The 22030-nt window shown below is 41.8% G+C and overlaps 2 protein-coding genes across 3 annotated transcripts in view; both read right to left on the bottom strand.

The window, feature by feature from the left end:
- The window catches only part of LOC138742783 (leucine-rich repeat-containing protein 34-like), a 69443-nt gene extending 68443 nt beyond the window's left edge, over positions 1-1000 (bottom strand). For both annotated transcript variants that reach the window (XM_069897709.1, XM_069897710.1), the window contains exon 1: positions 925-1000. In XM_069897709.1, the coding sequence (XP_069753810.1) occupies positions 925-953 (29 nt within the window). In that variant the 5' untranslated portion in view covers positions 954-1000. The remainder of the gene's footprint in view (positions 1-924) is intronic.
- Positions 953-21962, bottom strand: LOC138742784 (myoneurin-like). The gene is made up of 5 exons (XM_069897714.1): positions 21830-21962; positions 14118-14296; positions 7086-7169; positions 2166-2249; positions 953-1164 (listed from the first exon to the last, which is right to left on the bottom strand). The coding sequence occupies exons 1-5, from the start codon at positions 21865-21867 to the stop codon at positions 953-955; spliced, it is 597 nt and encodes a 198-aa protein (XP_069753815.1). The 5' UTR covers positions 21868-21962.
- Between the last annotated feature and the right edge of the window lie 68 nt (positions 21963-22030).

The raw sequence follows: 22030 nt of genomic DNA, 5'->3' as shown, positions 1-22030 counted from the left end.
CATCCTCCTATCACCTGTTGGCTTGTACTCCCCTTCCCCCCCACCCACCTTCTTAATCTGGCCTTTGCTTGATTTTTAGCACACCTGAAGAAGGGCTCAGACCTGAAATATCGGCCGCTTTTTGCTTTGCCTGGACGTTGCTCATGCTGAGTTTATCCAGCACTTCTTTGCTGCACCTCACTCCATCAACCACTCCTCCCACCTATACCTATCTTGTCCACCTATATCTTGCCTAAAAACCTCACTCACCCAGACCCTCCCTTTCCTTTGCACCTCCCTCTCTCTCACCCATATGCCCCTCTCCTACCAGCTTCCCTTCCATACCCCTCTCCTGCAAATCTTTCCCCTGTAACTTTCTCCCCTGCATCTCTCTACCCCCTGCAGCTCTCACCCCCGCAGCTCTCACCCCCGCAGCTCTCTCACCCCCCCCGCAGCTCTCTCACCCCCCCGCAGCTCTCTCTCATCCCCCCGCAGCTCTCTCTCATCCCCCCGCAGCTCTCTCACCTCCCCCGCAGCTCTCTCACCTCCCCCGCAGCTCTCTCTCAACCCCCCGCAGCTCTCACCCCCCCGCAGCTCTCATCCCCCCTGCAGCTCTCACCTTCCCGCAGCTCTCTCTCACCCCCCTGCAGCTCTCACCCCCCCGCAGCTCTCACCTCCCCACAGCTCTCACCCCCCCGCAACTCTCTCCCCCTGCAGCTCTCTCCCTCCCTGCAGCACTCTCTCCCCACCCGCACCGCTCTCTTCTCCCTGCAGCTCTCTCTCCCACAACTTTCTCTCCAAAACCTCTCTCCCACACCTTTCCCATACTACTCTCCTCCTCTCAGCTCAACTGTGCTCTGTCTCTTGCACCAATCACACTCTTTCTCTCCCCAGCCTAGTCTCCTGTCTTGCCCCACATCTCCCGCTTCCTGTTTCTTCTCTCACTTGCTCTGTCCATGATGAGATGTAACCATTAGTACAGCTGCTGCAAGAAGATGAGTTGAGCCTCTGGATACGCAGACGGTCGCAATAAGTGCTCAGATAATCCATCGCTCATTGGCAGCAACATTTGCTGCTGATCTGCTCCCACTGCCATACTGACTGGTAGGTTCAGTTCAGAATCATCCTGAGGTCCATGCTCGACAAACTCGGGTCCGTCAACACTCCTGTCTGTTTTCTTCATAGCTGGTACAGAAGCCAATGAAACAAGGTCAGGAATCCTGGAAATATACTCCTAAACCCCACCTTAACTTCAATTATTGAGATTTTCAACAAGAGACTGAGAGAGGACCTACTGTGAGAGGCATAGATAAGGTAGGCAATCAGAATACATTTTAGAGGGTATAGGTTTAAGGTAGGAGTGGGAACATTGAAGAGATTTATTAGGCAAATTTACCTATGAAGTGAGTATTTTGGTGAAGGCACTGAGTACAGGAGTTGGAACGAACAGCTTCTCCACCAGCCTCTGTGGAATGTGGTGCTGAAGTCTGGCGTACGAGGCATCATTCTCCATGTGGGTCAGGACGGAGTGGACAGACAAGGCTACAGCATTTTCACTGGAACCGTTCCACCCGGAGGCTAAATGAAATGGGTCTAGTGTCTCTGGGAGATATACTTTGCTACATTCCATCACCAGATGCTCAAAGTATTTCATAATGGCAGAGGTCACTGCCTCTAAACGGTAGTCTTTGAGGCCTGTTACTGTCACCCTCTTTTCAGCAAATGGGGACTAGGTTTGTGGGCATTGACAGGCTGGCTGGAAGACACGATAGTGACAGAGGAAGCTACACTAGCCATGTTCAAAAAGCATTCAGATAGACACATTAACAGGCAGGAAATGGAGGGATACAGACCAATCTGTAGGAAAATGGTATGTTTAGTTTGGCATCAGGAACCAAAGGTACTATTCCTGTGCTTTAGCGTTCTATATCTTTCAACACAGACTGCACATGAAAGGGTGATCAAGAATGCAGCTGTCTTTCATTTAAAAAGTTCCAAGAGCTGAATATATATGATATGTAGGCTGATGCTTTCTACCTGTGTTGAGAAATGACTTAGCAGGATTACCAGTAGAAACTAGAGTGAGGAACAAATTAGGCAAATCTTTCAAACACCAGCCCTATTGTGCTGGACAAATGGCCTCTTTCTGCATTCTGAGGGCATGACAATTCCCAAAAAATACTCACCATGAGCTTTATTCTTGTGTTTCTTTAAATTCTTCACATCAGAGTACGAGTTTCCACACCATTCGCAGACAAAAGGTTTCTCACCTGAAAGTTGTTTGAGGTAAAATGGATATTTTAAAAAATGGTTCTAATCTTCTGATCTCCCTTTCCAGAAAGTTCCAGTTTTAATTATCTTTAAAGTTTCATTCTAACTTCGATAGATCAATTCCGATCTAATCCCACTGCCATGCATGGTCCCACATCTATCCCAAACATACCTCAGTGTCCTGGGTTAGGGTTAGGGTTATTTAGTGAATTCATACTTGCAGAGAAAATCCCTCAACAGCATGAAATATCATCTGCATTTTATGGAAGATACACAAGGAGCCAGCACAAGACTGCAGTGAAGACAGCTGACCCACTCTTACTTCACTCTCTGCGTGACCACTCAACCCTGTGATCACAAAGAATTTGCTCTTTTCTTCAATTTATATCATTCCTTGTTTCAAAGGATGTTCCTGAAACACGTTCTTTGTTTCAGAAGTCTAAACCATATTGTATCCCTGTTGTGTTTTCATATTTCCTCCCAGCTTCCTCTCTGATCCCAAATGATGTCTTCAGTTTCATCTCCATCTCCCTACATTCTCATTTCAATTAATTCTGAGATGACATGACATTGAACTCTTTCAATGCCTCTGTGTCCTGTTTAGTGGGCCAGGTCTCATATACCAGATGGTGAACCCTTTCTCCTCTGTCCAGAAATCCCATTTGCCCAGCCTCCTCACTCTTTCGATCTATTCATTGCTAAATGCAGACTGACATTGACCTTCTTGAATTTTTATCACTCCATGCACTGAGAACCAATCCACAGAGGGTGGTAGAGGCAGATTCGCTGATTATGTTCAAAAGAGAGTTAGATAAGACTCTAGTGGGCAAAGGAGTTAAGGGTTATGGGGATAAGGCTGGAAAGAGTAAAATGGCGGTGCTGGCTCGACGGGCCAAAGGGCCTACTCCAGCTCCTATTGTCTATTGTCTATTGATATAATTACAATATGGACTAAGTGTTGTGGTGAACTGAAAGAACGCTCTGAAACACATTCCATACCTCCCTCTGAGTCACGTCTCCGCTACGAGTATCTGATCACTGCCGCCAGCTATTCACAGACCTTATTTATTTGGGACATCTTTCCTCCATGTCTACAATCTGCTGGAGGAACTCTGCGGACAAACAATAGCAGCGGGAGAATAAAATACTGTTGTTGTTTCAGGTTGGAATCTTTCCCTAACTATATGATTATAATGAAGGGTTCCAAATCCGGAAACATTGACCACTCTTTGTCTCCCACTGATGTTGCTCAACTTGCTGAGTTCCTCCAGCAGATTGGTTTGGCCCCAAAGTCCAGCATCTACAGTTTGTCTCACCAATCCCACACAGCCCATTTCTGCATCCTGCTCAAGATCCACAAGTAAAACTGTCAGACAGACCCAACGCTTCACCTTGCTCTTACACCACCTAACATTTCTCTCCCCCTCTTGACGCCATATTTTCACCTTGGTCTAGTCCCTTGCCACTTTATATTTCTGAGTGTAGTGTGCATTTCTAGTCACTCCACTTTAGGATGAACATAATTACACTGGTGAAAGGTAACAGAAGATTCTCCAGGAAATGGTCTAGATTGGAGGACTTTAATTATGCAAGAGGCTGGGCTTGTTTTCCCTTGTGAAGAAGGCTAAGGGGTACTCTAATAGAGGTACATAAAGTTGTAAGAGGCATTGATAGAATCTTTTTCCTATGAGATATCAAAATTAAGAGGACATAGGTTTAAAATGAGAGTACAGCACGGTAATAGGCCCTTTCGGACCACGAGCCCGTGCTGCTCAATTACACCGAATTAACCTACAACATTCTAATGGGTGGGAGGAAACCGAAGCACCCAGAGGAATCCCATGCAGATATGGGGAGAACGTACAAATTCCTAACAGACAGTGCCGGATTTGAATCCCAGTTGCTGGTGCAGTAAGGGTATTGTACTAACTGCTACACTAACCATGCATCTCTTTAAGAGAAAAGTAATTTTTTTTGCAGTGAGCAGTTGATATAGAACCATAGAATATTTCAGCACAGAAACAGGCCCTTTAGCCCTTCTAGTCTATGTTGAATTATTCTGCCTAGTCCCACTGACCTGCACCCAGTCCATAGCCCTCCGTTCTCATCCCATCCATTTACCTGCTCAAATTTTTCTTAAATGTGAAAATTGAGCCCACATTCACCATTTCAGTTGACAGCTCGTTCCATACTCCCATCACTCTCCGTGTGAAGAAGTTTCCCCTCACGTTTCCCCTGAGCTAGTGGTTCTCAACCTTTTTTCTTTTCCACTCACATACCACTTTAAGTAATCCCTATGCCATTGGTGCTCTGTGAGTAGAAAGGGATTGCTTAAGGTGGTATGTGAGTGGGAAGAGAAGATTGAGAACCACTGCTCTAGACCCAATTGTTACTGAAATATTTTGCTTGAGAAAAATTGTCATTGGGCCATTTTCTTTGGAATTAAGAAACCATGCACATAACGAGTCAATTACATACCACCTTAAGCAATCCCTTACTAATCAAAGAGCACCGATGGCATAGGGAAATCTTAAAGTGGTATGTGAGTGGAAAGATAAAGGTTGAGAACCACTGCAACTTTTCCCCTTTCACCCTTAACCCATGTCCTCTGCCTTGTATCTCATCTACCCTCAGTGGAAAAAGCCAATCTACATTTACTCAGTCTATCCTCCTCATAATTTTGCATATCTCTATCAAATGTCCCCTCATTCTTCTACGCTCAAGGGAATAATTTTTATGGAGGGGTAATTGCCACGTCAGCTGCAGGCTCGTTTGTGGCTGACAAGTCCGATGCGGGACAGGCAGACACGGTTGCAGCGGTTGCAGGGGAAAATTGGTGGGTTGGGGTTGGGTGTTGGGTTTTTCCTCCTTTGTCTTTTGTCAGTGAGGTGGGTTCTGCCTGCCGAACTGTGAGGTGCCAAGATGCACGGTTTGAGGTGATATCAGCCCACTGGCGGTGGTCAATGTGGCAGGCACCAAGAGATTTCTTTAGGCAGTCCTTGTACCTCTTCTTTGGTGAACCTCTGTCTCGGTGGCCAGTGGAGAGCTCGCCATATAACACGATCTTGGGAAGGCAATGGTCCTCCATTCTGGAGACATGACCTACCCAGCACAGTTGGATCTTCAGCAGCGTGGATTCGATGTGTCGCCCTCTGCCATCTCGAGCATCAAGGGAATAAAGTCCTATTCTATTTAACCTTTCCCTGTAACTCAGTTCCTCAAGTCCAGGCAACATCCAAGTAAATCTTCTCTGCTCCCTTTCAATCTTATTGATATCTTGCCTGTAGTTAGGTGACCAAAACTGCACACAATACTCCAAATTTGGCCTCACCAATGTCTTCTACAATTTTAACATTAACATTTAACTTTAACTCCTAAACTCAAATACGTTGATTTATGAAGGCCAATGTGCCAAAAGCTCTCTTTACAACCCTATCTACTTGTATCTGGAGCTTACTGCAGAGCAGATGCTGAGGGATTTAAAGGATCTGGGAAGAAGGTGGGTAAAGGTAATGAAGTGGATGATCAGCCATAATTGTATCTGATGAGGGAGAAGGCTGATTTCTGTCCAAAACTTTGCTATGGCAACTTGGGAAATTTAATCCAGTCTGGTAATAGTTAGCTTCCTCAAATTGATTTTGTTGTAAGAATCAATGCAAGTGGTGTCTGGCCAGTCCCCCTCAAGGTCCCACCCGCACACATGACAAATCTTTTCTACCACTCCCTCTCCCATCCTGCTGCTCATCCTGTTGAGTTCCTCTACCAGTTTTCTTTTGCTGGCTGATTCAAAGTTGATTTGGCACACAAGCGATTCAGTTCTCACATTCCTGCAGGATCAATGATAAATATAACCTCGTCAACATATACTGAACACCCTAAAAATACATACATTGTTGAATCTGTTTTCTTGCTCAGCATACAATAATAATTCAGACATTTTAATAGGATCACCTGCATTATAAGACAATACAGAATTTATAAAATCTAATCAGAACATACAAACCTCATCTCTCATATCAGACTAGTCACTGGTCTCCATTCAGAGAGCAGAGAAGGAAGGGGGCCAGGAGGAGCCTAACAGAAACCAGAGATTTTCTTCATTTTATTCAAATGCCTGCCTGTGTTTTGTTTATACCTTGATGAAGGGCTCAGGTCCCAAAATATCGGTTCTGTATCTTTACTACCTAAAGAACGCTGCATGACCTGCTGAGTTTCTCCAGCACTTTTCTCTATTAAGATTTAAAGATTTTTTCTTTATTGTCATGTAATAGTATAGAACATATATTACACAAAATTGCCTTCTACCTGCCATAAGGGCCCAAAACTGCAAAATATCTTCTGAACTTTACATACAACCTTTCAAAAAGAATTCATTGGCTAATTGTACCCTTCCAAGGTTGCTCTAGGGACAATGCACAGCGTGGCTGGCGTAGCATTTACTGCAACACCTTCATAGCGCCAGCAGTCGCGACTGGGAAATATCCCACGCTGTCTCTAAGGAGTTTGTCCGTTCTCTCCATATCTGCGTGGGTTATCCCTGGGGGCTCTGGTTTCCTCCTACTGTTCAAAAAATAGGGGAGGTCTAGGTTAATTGGGTGTAAATTTGGTGGCACAGACTCAAGGGCCAAAATGGCCTGTTACTGTGGTGTGTGTCCCATATGTTCTCTCATCATTGTGCCTGTGTACAGCCAATGTGTGTGGAGTCTATTGCTGGCATTCCATCTACTAATTAGTACAGCAGTGAAGTTTCAAGATAACTTTTCTATGTTCATCAATTCTGCTTAATGAGGATCCATGAAGCTGGTTCCTGGTAACTTCAGAGATCTGCCACCTACCCGTATGTGACCGGTTGTGTTTATTCAGCTCTCCTGAAGAAATGAAGCTTTTATTACATGAGCGACAGCTGTATGGCTTCTCACCTGAAGGAGACAGACAGACAGACAAAGATAAGTCAGAGGAAGCAGCAAGGCGAAGGAGATGAAGTGGGTAGAGAATGGAGAACGGGACATGGAGGGAACAACAGTGTGGAGAGAGAACTCGGGTAAATGCACAAAAGGGAGACCAGGTGAATGTGGGAGGTAGAGTGGGCACAGAGTGGTGGAGGCCAGTGTGAGGATGGGAGATCGGATAGAAGCAGAGCAAGAGAAGGAACAGGTACGTCAACAAGAGCACGGGCAGACTTAAGGCACTGCAAAATTGATAAGAAGATTAAAAGTCTGTAAGAGTGAACTTGGCCTTCCCACCTGCTTCATCATTCCATGAGATCATAATTGATTTTTGACATCTGTGACACTTTTCCTGAATAATGCCATATTTCATGTCAAAGAAGTAATAATTAAACTAATTCAATTAATTCAACACCATAAAGAACCTGGTGAACTAATGCAGTTCCTTCACGATCAGACATTCTCCAGATACAGCTGCAAAGGAACGGATTCAGAGTGATGCACTTCTACACAGGGAAACATTTTTTGGCCCAACTCGTCCCTGCTGACCAAGCTAGTCCCATATCCCTCTAAACCTTTCCTTTCTAAATGCCCTTTAACCAAACAAAAGAATTGCTGATACTGTGATAGATTATCAGCCTGGATGCACCGAATTCCCTGTAATAGTATGCGGTAAATGTCAGCCACAGGGACCACAGAAGCAGAACTTGGCTGGGGTTTATCAGTCCATAATATAAGCAGTGGTTATAAAGGGAGCGAGGGTGTGGGAAGCATGGCATTGAATGAAACCGTTGGAGGGGAAGTTTGTAGGAATACCAGAGATTAGATTCAAACACAAGACCTTATCTCCTGCTCAGTTAAATAAGAGTCCTTGTTACAGGATTTTTGAAAAGCAAGAAAATCCTGTTTCATCAACAAATTCATCATCAAACTAAGATGTTGAAAGCTGGTTAAGCAATCATCCATGCTTCTATTTTGTGGAAATTCAACACTGTATCTGCCTGAAACAGGGAATGCAACTGGAACATGTTGTATACATTCCCATGGAAGGGCATCTACAGCAAGACCAGTCTTTATTGAATTTTCCCAGTCGACCATAAAAAGGTAATCGCGAACAGTCTTTTTGAAATTCTAATGTGGTGAAGTTCCACAGTGCTGTTTGGAAGAGAATTTCAAGATTCTGACCCTGTGGCAATGTAAGAACAATATACACACTACAAATAATATACAAACTCTTCAGCTCTAGCAACAACCTCAAACTGCATTAATCATTGACATGAACTTCAACCAAAGCCACCATCAAAGATGTCCTACCTAAACTCCACCAGCACGTCTCCTGCCCACCTGAGCACCCAACCCCCTGGACTACACTGCACATGCGGAAAGAATGCCGACCATTCCATCCCACACCCACACTTCAACAGCTCGGATCACAGGGTTGTGATGGTGGTCCTGCATACCAGCAGAAGCTGAGGAGGGAGGGAGGGCCTGGTGATGAAAGACATTCAGCAATGGTCCAAGGATACAGATGACATCCTATACAATTATGTCGAGTCGGTAGACTAATCCATATTCAAGGACTCAGCAAGCAACCTCGCTGAAGACACTGCCGCCATCACTGCCTTCAGAAGTAAGTGTGGAAACTGCATGACCAAGACGACAATGAAGGTATTGCCCATGTAAGGGTAAAAATGCAAGTTGCAAGGAAAGTCAGTAGCCAGTAGATGGTGACATAAACATGCCATCTCCTGGTAACATCTTGCTTCAAGGTTACTAGCTCTCTTTCTCTGCATGTTTGACATAAATGGTCAGTTTTGTTTTTCATGTTTTATGAAAATGCAGATGTAATGGATTTTCTTTGAATACTTTATTTAAAATTTTAAGCCACATTACATTTACATATATTCAAATATATTAATTCATATACAAAAATACAATGTGGTCTATACCAAATCCCTCCTCCCCCCACTCCCACCCATCCACCCCAATACCCCTCCTCCAATCCCTCCCTCTCCCTACTACCCCCAACTTCAAAGATAGAAGAAAGAGAGAAAGGAGATACACCCATCAATAATATAATTAAATGCCACGGAATAGGGCAACATTACCACAACGTGCCAAAGAAAGTTCAAAATTTTAAACCCATTAATCCAAATAAGGACTCCACATTTTCCAATAAAAGATAATGATCACGTAAATTATATGTTATTTTTTTCCAATGGAATGCATAATCTCAATTCCATCTGCCATTGTTGCAAACTTAAATCAATCTCATTTTTCCATTTTCTTGCGACAACCAAGGCTAATCTCAAAAATGCAATTTGATACCTAATTAATCTCAATTTCAAACCCGCCATTTTAACATTGCCTAATAAAAATAATGTTGGTTCCATCAACAATTGAATCTTAAAAATTTACTCTAAAACCTCCTTAAGTCACATCCAAAAAGTTTTTATAGTATCACATGATCAAGTAGAATGTAAAAAAAAAACCTACTTCTTTATGACACCTAAAATCTGACGAAACTAAATTATATCTCTTTAATTTTTCAGGAGTTCAATATAACTGATGTATAAAATTATAAAGTTCCTCAAAAATTTTTCAAAGATTTGAATTTTATTGCTAGGAAGTTTTTGTGGAAAGATTAAATGGCTAGGGTTTCTTCACAAAAATTAACTTGGAGGTATGATTTGGGAGGTTTGCAATTACCGAATTTTCAAAATTATTATAAAGTGGCATAAATGAAATGTATTAATAAAATGCTTGATATGGAAAATTCATTGGTAGGGCTAATATTGAGTTAACTAAAGTTAGTGAGAAGAAGATGGAGCAATTTATTTATAATTGGAATTCTAAATTACTATTTATATTTTTAATTCACCTATTTTGAGACATTTAATTGAATTATGGAGTATGATAAATGAGGAAATTGGTGCACAGGGTAAAATTCCAGGTAAGACACCTTTGCATCAGAATAAACTTTTTCCTTTTACTCTTAATAATCAACTTTTAAAAATCTGGGATCATAAAAGAAATTAAAACTGTACAAGTTTGCTATGAAGCTGGTCATTTTATTTCCTTTCAAAGAATTAAAGAAAAGTATAAAATACCACAAAGTACCATTTTTTGTTATTATCAAGTTAGAGCTTTATTATTGGATAATTTTGGACATGCTTAAAAGTTACCAATGCAGTCAAAATTTTGAAATTCTACTTATGGAAAGTGGGAAGAAAAAAACTGTATCAGAAATGTATTTGTATTGCAGAATAAAGTGCCTAAAATAGATTTGCATATGTCTAGATTAAAATGGGAAAAAGATTTGGGAATAGCAATTGATCAGGAAGATTGAAAAAATTTATGTAAAATTAGTATGACTAAGATTGTCAATGTGAGATATAGAGTAGTTCATTATAATTTCAGATGTAATAGATTTGTGTTAACTTTAAAGTTAAAATCTTTAGTTACAAAATATATATTTCTTAGTAAAGTAAGTTTTGAGTTAAAAATATTTCTAATGAGGGAATTGTGGGCTGGATACAGGGTCACACACAGGTCACAGCACATTTGCAGAAACACCATTGCAATAAGGGAGAGTTCAGTTAGAATTGTAGCGTCTGGAAAACAGAACCATAATGGAACTGAAGTGAACTTAATTGAAACTCAAGATCAATCACAAGGTCAAGGAATTCGGCCCATCAAGTCTGCTCTGCAACTCTACCCTGAGCTAAACTGTTCTCACATCTAGTTCCAATTTCTGGCCTTTTCCCCATATCCCTTGATACCCTGACTAATTAGATACCTATAAATCTCCTCCTTAAACTCCCCCAATGATTGGGGCTCCACGACTGTAAGTGGCAACGAATTCCACAAATCCACGACGTTCTGGTTAAAGCCATTTCTCCTCCTCTGTTTTAAATGGATGCCTACTAATTCTAAGACTGTGCCCTCTTGTCCTGGATTTACCCACCAAGGGAAACATCTTATGAGATCTCCTCTCATTCTTCTATACTCCAATGAATACAGTCTAAAAGCCAATAAACATTTCTCACATGTGAGCCCTTGCATTCCAGGAATCATCCTGGTAAATCTCTGTACTCTCTCCAACATCATTACATCCCTTCTAAGGGGCCCAAAACTGCACACAGTTCTCCAAATGAGGTCTCATCAGTGCCCCATAGAGCCTTATCAACACCTCTTTACTCTTATATACTATTCCCCATTAAATGAATGCCAACATAGCATTCGCATTCTCTACTGGAGATTAGGTTATCCTGCATGAGGACCCCCAAGTCCCTTTGCACTTCCAAATTTTGAATTTTCTCCCCTCCAAATAATAATCTGCCTGTTTATTTCCTCTTCCAAAATGTACGACCGAACATTTCTCAACATTGGATCTCATCTGCCATTTCTTTGCCCACTCTCCTAAGGTGTCCAAGCCTCTCTGCAATCTTTCGGTTTCTTCAACACTTCCTACTCCACCACTTATCTTGGTGTCATCTGCAAATTTAGCATTAAAACCATTCAATCCATAATCTAAGTCATCAATATATATAATATATATAGTAAAAAGAAATGGCCCCAACTCTGACCCCGGCAGAACACCAGTAGTAACTGGCAACCAACCAGAACAGGATCCCTTTATTCCCACCCTTTGCTTTCTGCCTATCAGCCAATGCTCCACCCAATCTAATACCTTTCCTGTAATTCCATGGGCTCTCATCTTATTAAGCAGCCTCTGATGTAGCACTTTATTGAAGGTCTTTTGAAAATCCAAATACACAACATCCACAGCCTCTCCCTCGTCCATCCTACTTGAGATTACCTAAAAAAATTCCAATAGATTGGTCAGGCAGGATCTTCCCTTCATGAAACCATGCTGATTTGGTCCTATCATGTCATGGACCTCAAGGTATTTCATAACCTCATCCTTGACGATTGACTCCAGTAATTTTCCTACTACTAACGTCAGACTAATAGGCCTACAATTTTTTTTCAGCCTCCCTCCTTTCTTAAACAGCAGAACTATATTTGTGACCTTCCAATCCTCTGGAACCATGCCAGAGTCTATTGATGTCTGGAAATTCAATTCCAATGCCTCCATAATCTCCAAAGCCACTTCCTTCGGGACCCATGGGTGCACCTCATCCGGTCCGGGAGACTTATTTACATTTAGTCCATTCAGTTTACGAAGCACCATCTCTCTAGTAATCATGACTGTACTTAATTCCATTCCCTAAGACCTCTATCAGGTATATTGCTATTGTCTTCCTGAGTAAAGACTTGACACAAAATACTCATTTAGTTCCTTTGCCATCTCTTTGTTACCCATTATAATTTCTCCAGCATCATTTTCAATCGGTCCTATATCTACTCATCTCTCTTTCACTCTTCATATATTTAAGAAAACTCTTAGTATTCTTTTGTGTTAATTGCCAATTTCCTTTCATAATTCATCTTTTCTCTATGACTTTCTTTGTCTCTTTCTGCGAGTTTTTAAGTTTCCCAGTCCTCTGTTTGTCCACTAAATTTTGCTTCCTTGTAATGCCCCCTTTTACTTTTATTTTAGCCTTAACCCCTTTCGATAGCCACATTTGTGCCATTTTCCAATTCTTTTTTTCTTGAAATATATCCTGCACTTTCCTTATTTCTTGTAGAAATATCATCCAATTCTGCTCTGCTGTCCCTCCATCGAGCTTACTTTTCCAGCCAACTTTGGCCAGTTTCTCTTTCATACCCCTGTAATTCCCTTTGTTCCACTGAAATATTGACACACCTGATATCAGATTTTCCTTTTCAAATTCAAAAGTGAACTCAATTATGATCACTATTTCCTAAGGGTTCCATTACACATCACCCAATCCAAAACCACCGATCTCCTCGTGGGCTTATCAACAAGCTGTTTCAAAAAGCTATCCCGTAGGCACTCCACAAACTCTCTCTCCTGAGATCCAGTAATTTCCTGACTTTCATGTTAAAATCCCCCATAATTATTTTGACATTTTCATTCTGATACACTTTTTCTGTTTCCAGCTACTGTTTGGAAGTCTGTATATAACTGCTATTAGGGTCCTTTTACCCTTATCATTTCTTAATACAACCGATTAGAGGCATTCAGGAAACCCAGCCCTGTACAAGAAATCCATGTACAAAATTCACAAGGCCAAGTGAGAAGCCAAGAGACATTACTGCCCCAAGCTTGAATCCCAAGATAATATGATGGATAAGCAACAACTATGGCAGGGAATGCATGATATCACGAAATACAAAGCTAAGCCCAGCAGTGCAGAATGAAGACTTAGAAGACTGAGGAAGTTCAGGATGTCTCCTGTCCCTCAATAACTCCTATAATTGCACCACTGAAAGTATACTTACTGAATGCATCACAAGGTGGTATGGGAACTGCACTACTCAAGATCGGATGGTTGTAAATTAAGTTCAGAACATCATGAAAATGTCCCATCATTGGACTCCATCCAGGTGGTTGCAGCAGGGGCAATTTTGTCATTTAAGAGAAGGTTGGATGATTGCATGGATGTGAGGGGATTGGAGGGTTAAGGACAGAGAGCGGGTAGATGGAACTAGTGGAGTTCTCTTAAATCGGTGCGGACTAGAGGGGCTGAGATGGCCTGCTTCCGTACTGTAGTTGCAATATGGTTATATCTCCCGCTGCTGAGGAAAGGCTGCCACCACACCAAGACACACCATTTTCTCTCTCTCCCCCCCCCCCCCCCCCAAGTCTTAGTTCATTAGAAAGAAGAATTCTGAGTCACTGGGGATTATCACAGCCCATTATATTCTTACAAGATGCATGTTCCCAGTAAACAGTAAATCTGTCATCTTAAATCAGCATAAAATCAAACTTGATAAACATTTACCCATGAAGCTGCGATTGAGAGCAACCTCACAGATGGTTTACCATACCTGTGTGTTTGCGTGCATGAGTGATAAGGGAACTGGAGACAGCAAAAGCTTTTCCACATGTATCGCAGATGTAGGGTTTCTCTCCTGTGTGCCGACGGACGTGGTATGTGAGTGTACTGGCCTGAGCAAACCGCTGTCCACATCGGTCACAAACATACGGTTTCTCTCCACTATGCTTTCTGCGAGAAAAAAAATCACAGAAACAAATATGTTTAGCTCTGCACTAAAATATGACAATGTAGATGAAAATAATTGGCTAAAGATTCAAATAAAACTTTACATGTTATAATTTCACGTGTTGCTTAAAAGACCTGCTGCAAGTAGATTCAATAATAACCAGACAATAACTTGTCAAATACAAGCATAATGCACAATGAAAACATCACAGGAAGGTAATGCATGGAAAAAAGCCATTCAGTCATCAAGTACTTCTTGAGAGCACTCCAGGCAATTCCACTGCCACTACCTGCCCTCCGTCCATGGCCCTGGAAACCCTTTCTTACAAATAGATATCTATCTCCCTTTTGAACTCCATTATTCCCACTCCTGCAGTCTAGATCCTTGCAACTAACTGTGTAAAAGGCCTCTATCCTCACACCAACTTTGTTTTTTCCTGTTAAACATTCTCCACCCTCTGGTTTTTGGCCCTTCTGTCAATCTAACTTAAAAGCATAAATAGCAGCCGTCAATCATTCCATTATTCAATAAAAATCAGGATTGATCTTTTAATGTAGTCACACATTGCTACATAATATCCCTTCCTTTGCATTAATCTTATTAAATGGTAGAGTGATCAGGCTGTGCTCTTAATTCATGTAATTGTACACACACATCCTTGGGGAACACCATTGTTTGCTTCCCTAACAAAGCACTTCATTTCCTGCTCTAACTAATTTCTACCCATGCTGCTACTGTCTCTCTAATAATAGGTCTTTGATCATGATACAAGCCTCTTCAAACAACCCATTCACAGACCACACTTGCCTTTAACACCACACTGCCTTTCTCTGATCAATTCACATCTGTTCACTTTCTGACTATTGCTTCCCACTGCCTATGTTAAATAGACCTTTTTATTCCTTACATGAAGGTGTAAGGTGTACTATTCTCTAGACGCTGTCTGTACATTGCACACCTCCTCCAGCACCATGAAGAATTCTTTTACGCACTTGTGTCTTTCATTTCAAAAATAAGCTGACAGATTTGTTACCTGCTGTTAATTACATCGTTGTGTAGATTAGTGACAAAAAGAATCAAAGGAGAATTGAGGGGTATGCACAGAATAAGCTGCAGGATGATATGGAAATAAGGAGAAAGCAATGTTATTATTCCCATGGAGGCCCAATGATGGGTGGAATAGCCTTGCTGTTGTAAGAGTCCCTGAATGTAGACAAGTTTCAAAGGACAGGGTAACAGATTTTTGTCTCAGTAATCACCGGATGAGGTGATTTAGCCTTTCTGGTTGCTTCCTCTATCAGAACCTGTTACATCTTCCTTTAAGGAATGAGCCTTAGGTGTCAATACCCAATTTAAATTTAAAATTTGCTCAGACTCCAAGAGAATTCACTCCTTGGTGAAGGTGGATGTAAAGGACTTATTTAGTAGCTCATCTCTGACCCCTTCCTCCATGTGTACATTCCATTTGTGGTCTGAATGACCTCATCTCTTCTCCAAAATCCTCTTTCCAGTCATAAATACCCTGGTGGTCTTTCCTTGTTTTTTTTCTGTGCGTCTCCCATTGTGTTGTCTTTTTCACTTCCTTTCTGAATTGTCAGTAGCCTTTGTTTTAATGTAATTTAGATTAATAATCCAACATTTATTGTACTCCATCTTTCTGCTGTTTGACTCTCTTTTCCATTATCCGTGAAGTTCTATCACCCTTCTTTGGTAGTCAAACTAGGGCAGGACTTCCACAGTAAATGACAGGGTCCTGGGGAGTAATGCAGAACAGAGAAATCTGAGTACAGCCACATAGCTCCATGATGGTGGCAACATGGGCAGACGGTGGTGAAGAAGGCATTTGGTATGACTGCATTCATCATTGAGTAAAGGAGCAAGAACATCATGTTGCAACTGTACAAGAGATTGGTAAGGTCACATTTGGAGTATTGTGCAAAATTCTCGGTGCATGGCTTTTAAATTTAATTTTTTAAAATTTAGACATACAGCAAAGGTAACAGGCCATTTTGGCCCACGAGCCTATGCACCTAATTACACCCAATTAACCTACAACCTCCGGTATGTTTTGAACGGTGGGAGGAAACTGGAGCCCATGGGGAAAATCCACACAGATACATGGAGAACCTACAAACTCCTTACAGACAGCGCAGGATGCAAATCTCTGTGGTACTCTAACAGCATTGCACTAACCGGTACACTAACCTTGCCACTAAAGGAAAGATGTCATTGAACTGGAAAGGATGCAAAAATGATCCACATGGATGCTACTGGGACTGGAGGGCTTGAGTTACAAGGAAAAGCTGGAAAGACCAGGATTTTTTCCCATTCTCCTGTTGCATAGGAGTCTGAGGAGTGTCCTTTGATGTATACAAAACCATCATGGGAGTCGCAGCCTTTTCCCAAGGAGAATCTAGATGGCATAGGTTTAAGGTAAGAAGGGAAAGATTTCAAAAGGGCCTGAGGAGCAACTTTAACACACTGAGGAAGGTGTGCATTTCGAACGAGCTGCCACAGGAAATATTAATTGTCGTACATTACAATCATAAGAGAAGGCCCCTTTCCTCATCTTCTCCTGCCACAGCTTCCATCCACTGGCTTCCCACCTCCTACCCTTCCTTCAATAATTGCTGTCCTCTCCAATCAGAGTGCACTTTCCTTAGTCATCTTGCCACTTCCTCCTCTCCCTTCCTAGATTCTTGCATTGTTCCCATTTCATTTTCATTGTTCTCACCCATCTTCTTATCCCTCTAACCTGCATTCACCTATCACCTACCACCTTGCACCCCTCCCCTTCCCCCAATCCTTTTATTCGGGCTTCTGCTCTCCTTGATAGCACTGATGAAGGGTTTTTGGCCAAAAATATCACCTGTCCACGATCTTCCGTGGACGCTGCTTGACCTGCCAAGGACCTCCAACATTGGATATAATCTAACTTATCTACGCCTCTTAAAATGTTGTAAACTTTGATCAGGTCATCTGTCATCCTCCAAAATATTCCAAGTGTGCCCAACCTCCCTACAGTAACATTCTCCATCTCAGGCAATGTCCTGATCAACTTCTTCCCCCTCTCCAAAGCCTTCCTGATGTGCAGGTGAACCAGCTGGTGAAGAACCCATTAATCTCAGTATGTCCATCAATGAGAATTAATTCAAGATATATTTTCCAGCTTCGTATTGAGGAGTTATTCTACGTTCTATAATTTTGCTTGTTGGAGATCAATCAGCCCATCCTAGTTAGAAATTCGTCAAGGCAGTATCACGGGCCTAACATCAAGACATTCCTATCATCATACCATCTGAAGTACATTGGCTTAACCATAGAAGACAGAGGGCAGTGTTATTCTGGCCAGAGGGCCATGACCAGTGGTGTTCCATGGGGATTGTTGTTGGGACTCCAGTTGTTTGTGATATAAATATGTAAATAATTTGGATGGAAAAATGGATGGGTAAGCTTTCTGAATACACAAAGATTGGTGGAGTTGTGAACAGTGTAGAGGTATGTCAAAGATTTCCAGAATCAGAATTTATTGTCATGAACATGGCATGAAATTTGTTGTTTTGTAGTGAAAAGTTATATAAACCAAATAAGGTGGTTAACAACAAATCCTAAGAATCATTTGCAGATATGAGCAGAGAAATTTTACATGATAGAGGAATTAGGGGATATGGGGAGAAGGCAGGAAGGTGGAGTTAGGTCATAAATTAGATCAGCCATGATCTTATTGAATGGCGGAGCAGGCTTGATGGGCCATTTTTGGTCTACTCCTGTTCCTACTTCCTATGTTCCTATGCAATGACAGAGTTTAATCCAGATAAGTACAAGGTGTTTCACTATGGGAGGTCAAATGTAAGAGGAAAGTATAAAGTTAATGCAGACGATACTAAGATAGGTGGAATAGTGGATAATGAAGAAGGTTTTCAAGGATTGCAGAGGGATTTGGGCTGCTTAGAAAAGTGGCAGATGGAATTTAATGCTGATAAGTGTGAGGTGCTTCATTTTGGTAAGAAGAATCAGAATAGGACATACGTGGTAAATGGGAGAGCATTGAGGAATACAGAAGAGCAGAAAGATTTAGGAGTAACGGTACATCGTTCCCTGAAGGTAGAAACTCACGTGAATAGGGTGGTGAAGAAGGCTTTTAGTATGCTGGCCTTTATCAATCATTGCATGGAATATAGGAGTTTGGAGGTGATGTTGAGATTGTATAAGACGTTGGTGCGGCCTAATTTGGAGTTCTGTGTGCAGTTCTGGTCGCCTAATTATAGGAAGGATATAAATAGAGTGGAGAGAGTGCAGAGGTTTACCAGAACGTTACCTGGGTTTAAGCATCTAGAGTATAGGGAGAGATTGGACAGATTAGGTCTTTATTCTTTGGAGCGTAGAAGGTTGAGAGGGGATTTGATAGAAGTATTTAAGATTATGAAAGGGATAGACAGAGTGGATGTGGATAGACTATTTCCGTTAAGAGGAGGAAAGATTAAAACAAGAGGACATGAGTTAAGAATTAAGGGGCAGAGGTTTAGAGGTAACATGAGGGGGAACTTCTTTACTCAGAGAGTGGTAGCCATGTGGAATGATCTTCCGGGAGAAATAGTGGCGGCGGAGTCAATTGTATTATTTAAGAAAAGGTTGGACAGGTATATGGATGAGAAGAAGATGGAGGGCTATGGGCATTGTGCAGGGAGGTGGGACTAGAGAGGGGTGTTTGGTTCGGTGCGGACTAGAAGGGCCTAATGGCCTGTTTCTGTGCTGTGATTGTTATGTTAACTCTTAAAAGCATTGATGTGCACAGGGATCTAGGGCTCTAGATCTATAGTACTGTTTACACAAGTAAACATGGTGGTAAAGAGGCATGTGGTATGCCTCCCTTCAGTAGTTGGGGTATTGAGTACAAGAGTAAGTAAGTCATGTTGCAGTTGTATACAACTTTTGTTAGGATTCATTTGGAACAATATGATCTATTCTGATCACTCTATTACAGGAAGGATGTGGAAAGGGTGCAGAGGAAATTTACCAGGATTTACCAGAGGTTGCACAAACTTTTTGTTGTGTTTAAGTTTCTTTTTTTTTGGAGTGTCAAATGCTGAGGGAAGACCTGATAGAAATTTATAAAATTATGAGAGGCGTTGATGGAGATTAGATAGTCTTTTTACCCAGGGTAAAAACATCACATTCTAGAGTACATGCATTTAAGGTGAAAGGGAGAAAATTTAAAGATGTGCAGAGCATTTGTTGTTTTTACACACAGAGGAGTGGGTGACTGGATCTGGCTGCTAGGGGTAGTGGTAGAAGCAGATTCGATTGCAGCATTGAAGAGGATTCTAGATTAAACACCTGAATATGCAGGGAATGGGGGAGGGGGGAGGGGTTATGTATTATGTGCAAACAGCAGAGTTTTAGTTTAATCAGGACATTATCGTAGAGCCTGTTCATGCATTGTACTGTGTTCACCCAAAGTCATCACCTTAGAGGGTGGTGGAGAAAGGTATTCTACAGCATCTGGGAAGGTTTTGGGTGAGCATGTAATGCCATGGCATTTATATTGAAAAATGGGATGAGTAAAGATAATTATTTGATGGCTGTCATGAACAAGCTGGGCTGAAGGGCCTGGTTCCATGTTATAGAACAGTTGTGCCGATCTATGAAATCCTATTATGTGGACCACACCAATGTAATCCTTCCTTACACAAATAAATTTATCTTGCATCATGTGTCTAAGAGCCTTTTAAATGTCCCTATTGTACCAACACCCAACCCCAACCCCCACCAACCAATTTTCCCTTGCAACCGCTGCAACCGCGTCTGCCTGTCCCGCATCGGACTTGTCAGCCACAAACGAGCCTGCAGCTGATGTGGACATTACCCCTCCATAAATCTTCGTCTGCAAAGACAAGCCAAAGAATTGTACCAACCTCCTCCACTATCCCCAGCAATGCATTCCAGGCATCCACCACTATGTAAAATAAAAAGCCTACCTCTGACATCGCCACTAAACTTTTATCTACCCACCTTAAACAGATGTCCTCTGGTTTTGGCCACTGCTACCCTGGGAACAAGGTGCTGACTGCCCACTCTATCTATGTCTCTCATATGGCTCAATTACTTCTCTTTCTAACAATACTTGCACTGGTTAGAAGCCAGAAGGGAATTTCCCAAATACTTTATTAAATTTTTTTTCAAAATAATTTCCTATTTAAATTACTAGCCTTTTGTTATAGATTTCTTTATACATTATTACATGGTTCAAACCCCAAAACAACATCTCAGGCTACTATTTGTTTAAAAAAAACAGGAATTCAGCACCTCTCTTGTATTATTGACAGAATAAATTGCTTTGTATGAGGGGTTAATCATCCATACCTGGCATGGATTTTCAGGTTACTGGAAGTTGCAAACTGCAAGGTGCAAACGTCACAAGAGTATGGCTTTTTTTCACCGTGATGCATGCGATTGTGGAAGACTAGCTGGCATTTTTGAGCAAAGCTTTTATCACACATCTCACACTGATAGGGCTTCTCACCTGCAACAGGTTACAGCAGTAAGTCAGTCAGAGGCCAGTGCATACAGAAATCCTAATTAGAAAAAGAGTATATATCCTCATCTTACAGAGCAAAACAGCTGGATGAAGACATCAGAACACTTTTCACTGGAACGGATACAGTGAACAGAGGGGATAGAGAAATAACATCAAAAAGGGGGAGATGCCAAGACATTTCAGTTCAAGGTTTTAAAAGCTGGAAGTTAAGTCATAAAATGGAATTTACTGGGTAGGTGTGCAAATGGCGATTACATGGTCTGGGGGAACTGGCAGAGGAGGAAAGGCAGTATGGAATGAACAGCAATCTATGATCACAAGACATAGGAGCAGAAATAGGCCCATTGAATGTGTTCCACCATCCTAGTCATGAGCTGATCCATCGTCCCACTCAGCCCCACACCCCAGCTTTCTCCCCATAATCCATGATGCCCTGACTAATCAAATACCTGTCAATCTCTGCCTTACATATTGATCTTGGAGGATTTGAGGGAGGTGTTTCAATTACATCAATACCAATTCCACCTGACCTAATCAGTCATCTTCTGACTACCCCAGAAAGTTTGCTTAGTCTTTATTCGCCAGTATTGTGTGTCATGTGATAATAATAAACATACACTGTGTCCTGTTTACATCTTGACAGATATATCCCCACAAGATTTGTCTCAAGTACAGCACTTCAGTGCTGTATAGTGACAGTCCCACCACACTAATTCAGTAATTGTGACAGTAACCCATCATGTACTTTGGTGTCATCGTAGCAGATCTGTAGCAAGCACTGCACCTAGTTTTATGCACTCATATCTGTACCAATCAGTATTATACCTCAGGGTTACCCAGTGACAGTTTTCTACCCACCCTTATATTGATGGGTATGATCTGTTTTAGAAGTGTTGGTGTTAAAATGCCACCATCCATAATACTGAAATCCTACTATTAAAATGCCATCTTTATTCTAGATTTCTGAATCTGATTTCATTGCTGGATTCCTGGTCACCTGTATGGGTTCTGATGTGAGTTTTCAGCTGGTTGCATTGAGTGAATGCTTTTGCACAGAGCTGGCACACGTACGGCTTCAGTCCTTTGTGAATCCTCAGGTGTCGCCGCAGACTGCTGGCTTCAGAAAATACTTTACTGCACATGTTACAGATTGGCTTAATTTTCAACTGCTTCCTGTTGTGCTCTCCATTCTCGGATT

This window comes from Narcine bancroftii, chromosome 9 (genome assembly GCF_036971445.1).
Source record: "Narcine bancroftii isolate sNarBan1 chromosome 9, sNarBan1.hap1, whole genome shotgun sequence".
Taxonomy (NCBI): Eukaryota; Metazoa; Chordata; class Chondrichthyes; order Torpediniformes; family Narcinidae; genus Narcine; species Narcine bancroftii.
This window is presented reverse-complemented; position numbering and strand designations above follow the sequence as displayed.

What these genes read in the sequence shown, in the direction of transcription:
- LOC138742784 (XM_069897714.1), bottom strand. Translation starts at nt 21,867, where the DNA reads ATGCAACCAGCTGAAAACTCACATCAGAACCCATACAG. An exon ending in TCATGCACGCAAACACACAG is followed by an intron (nt 7,170 to 14,117) that starts GTATGGTAAACC and finishes TGTCTCCTTCAG; the next exon opens with GTGAGAAGCCATACAGCTGT. An exon ending in ACACAAGAATAAAGCTCATG is followed by an intron (nt 1,165 to 2,165) that starts GTGAGTATTTTT and finishes CTTCTGTACCAG; the next exon opens with CTATGAAGAAAACAGACAGG.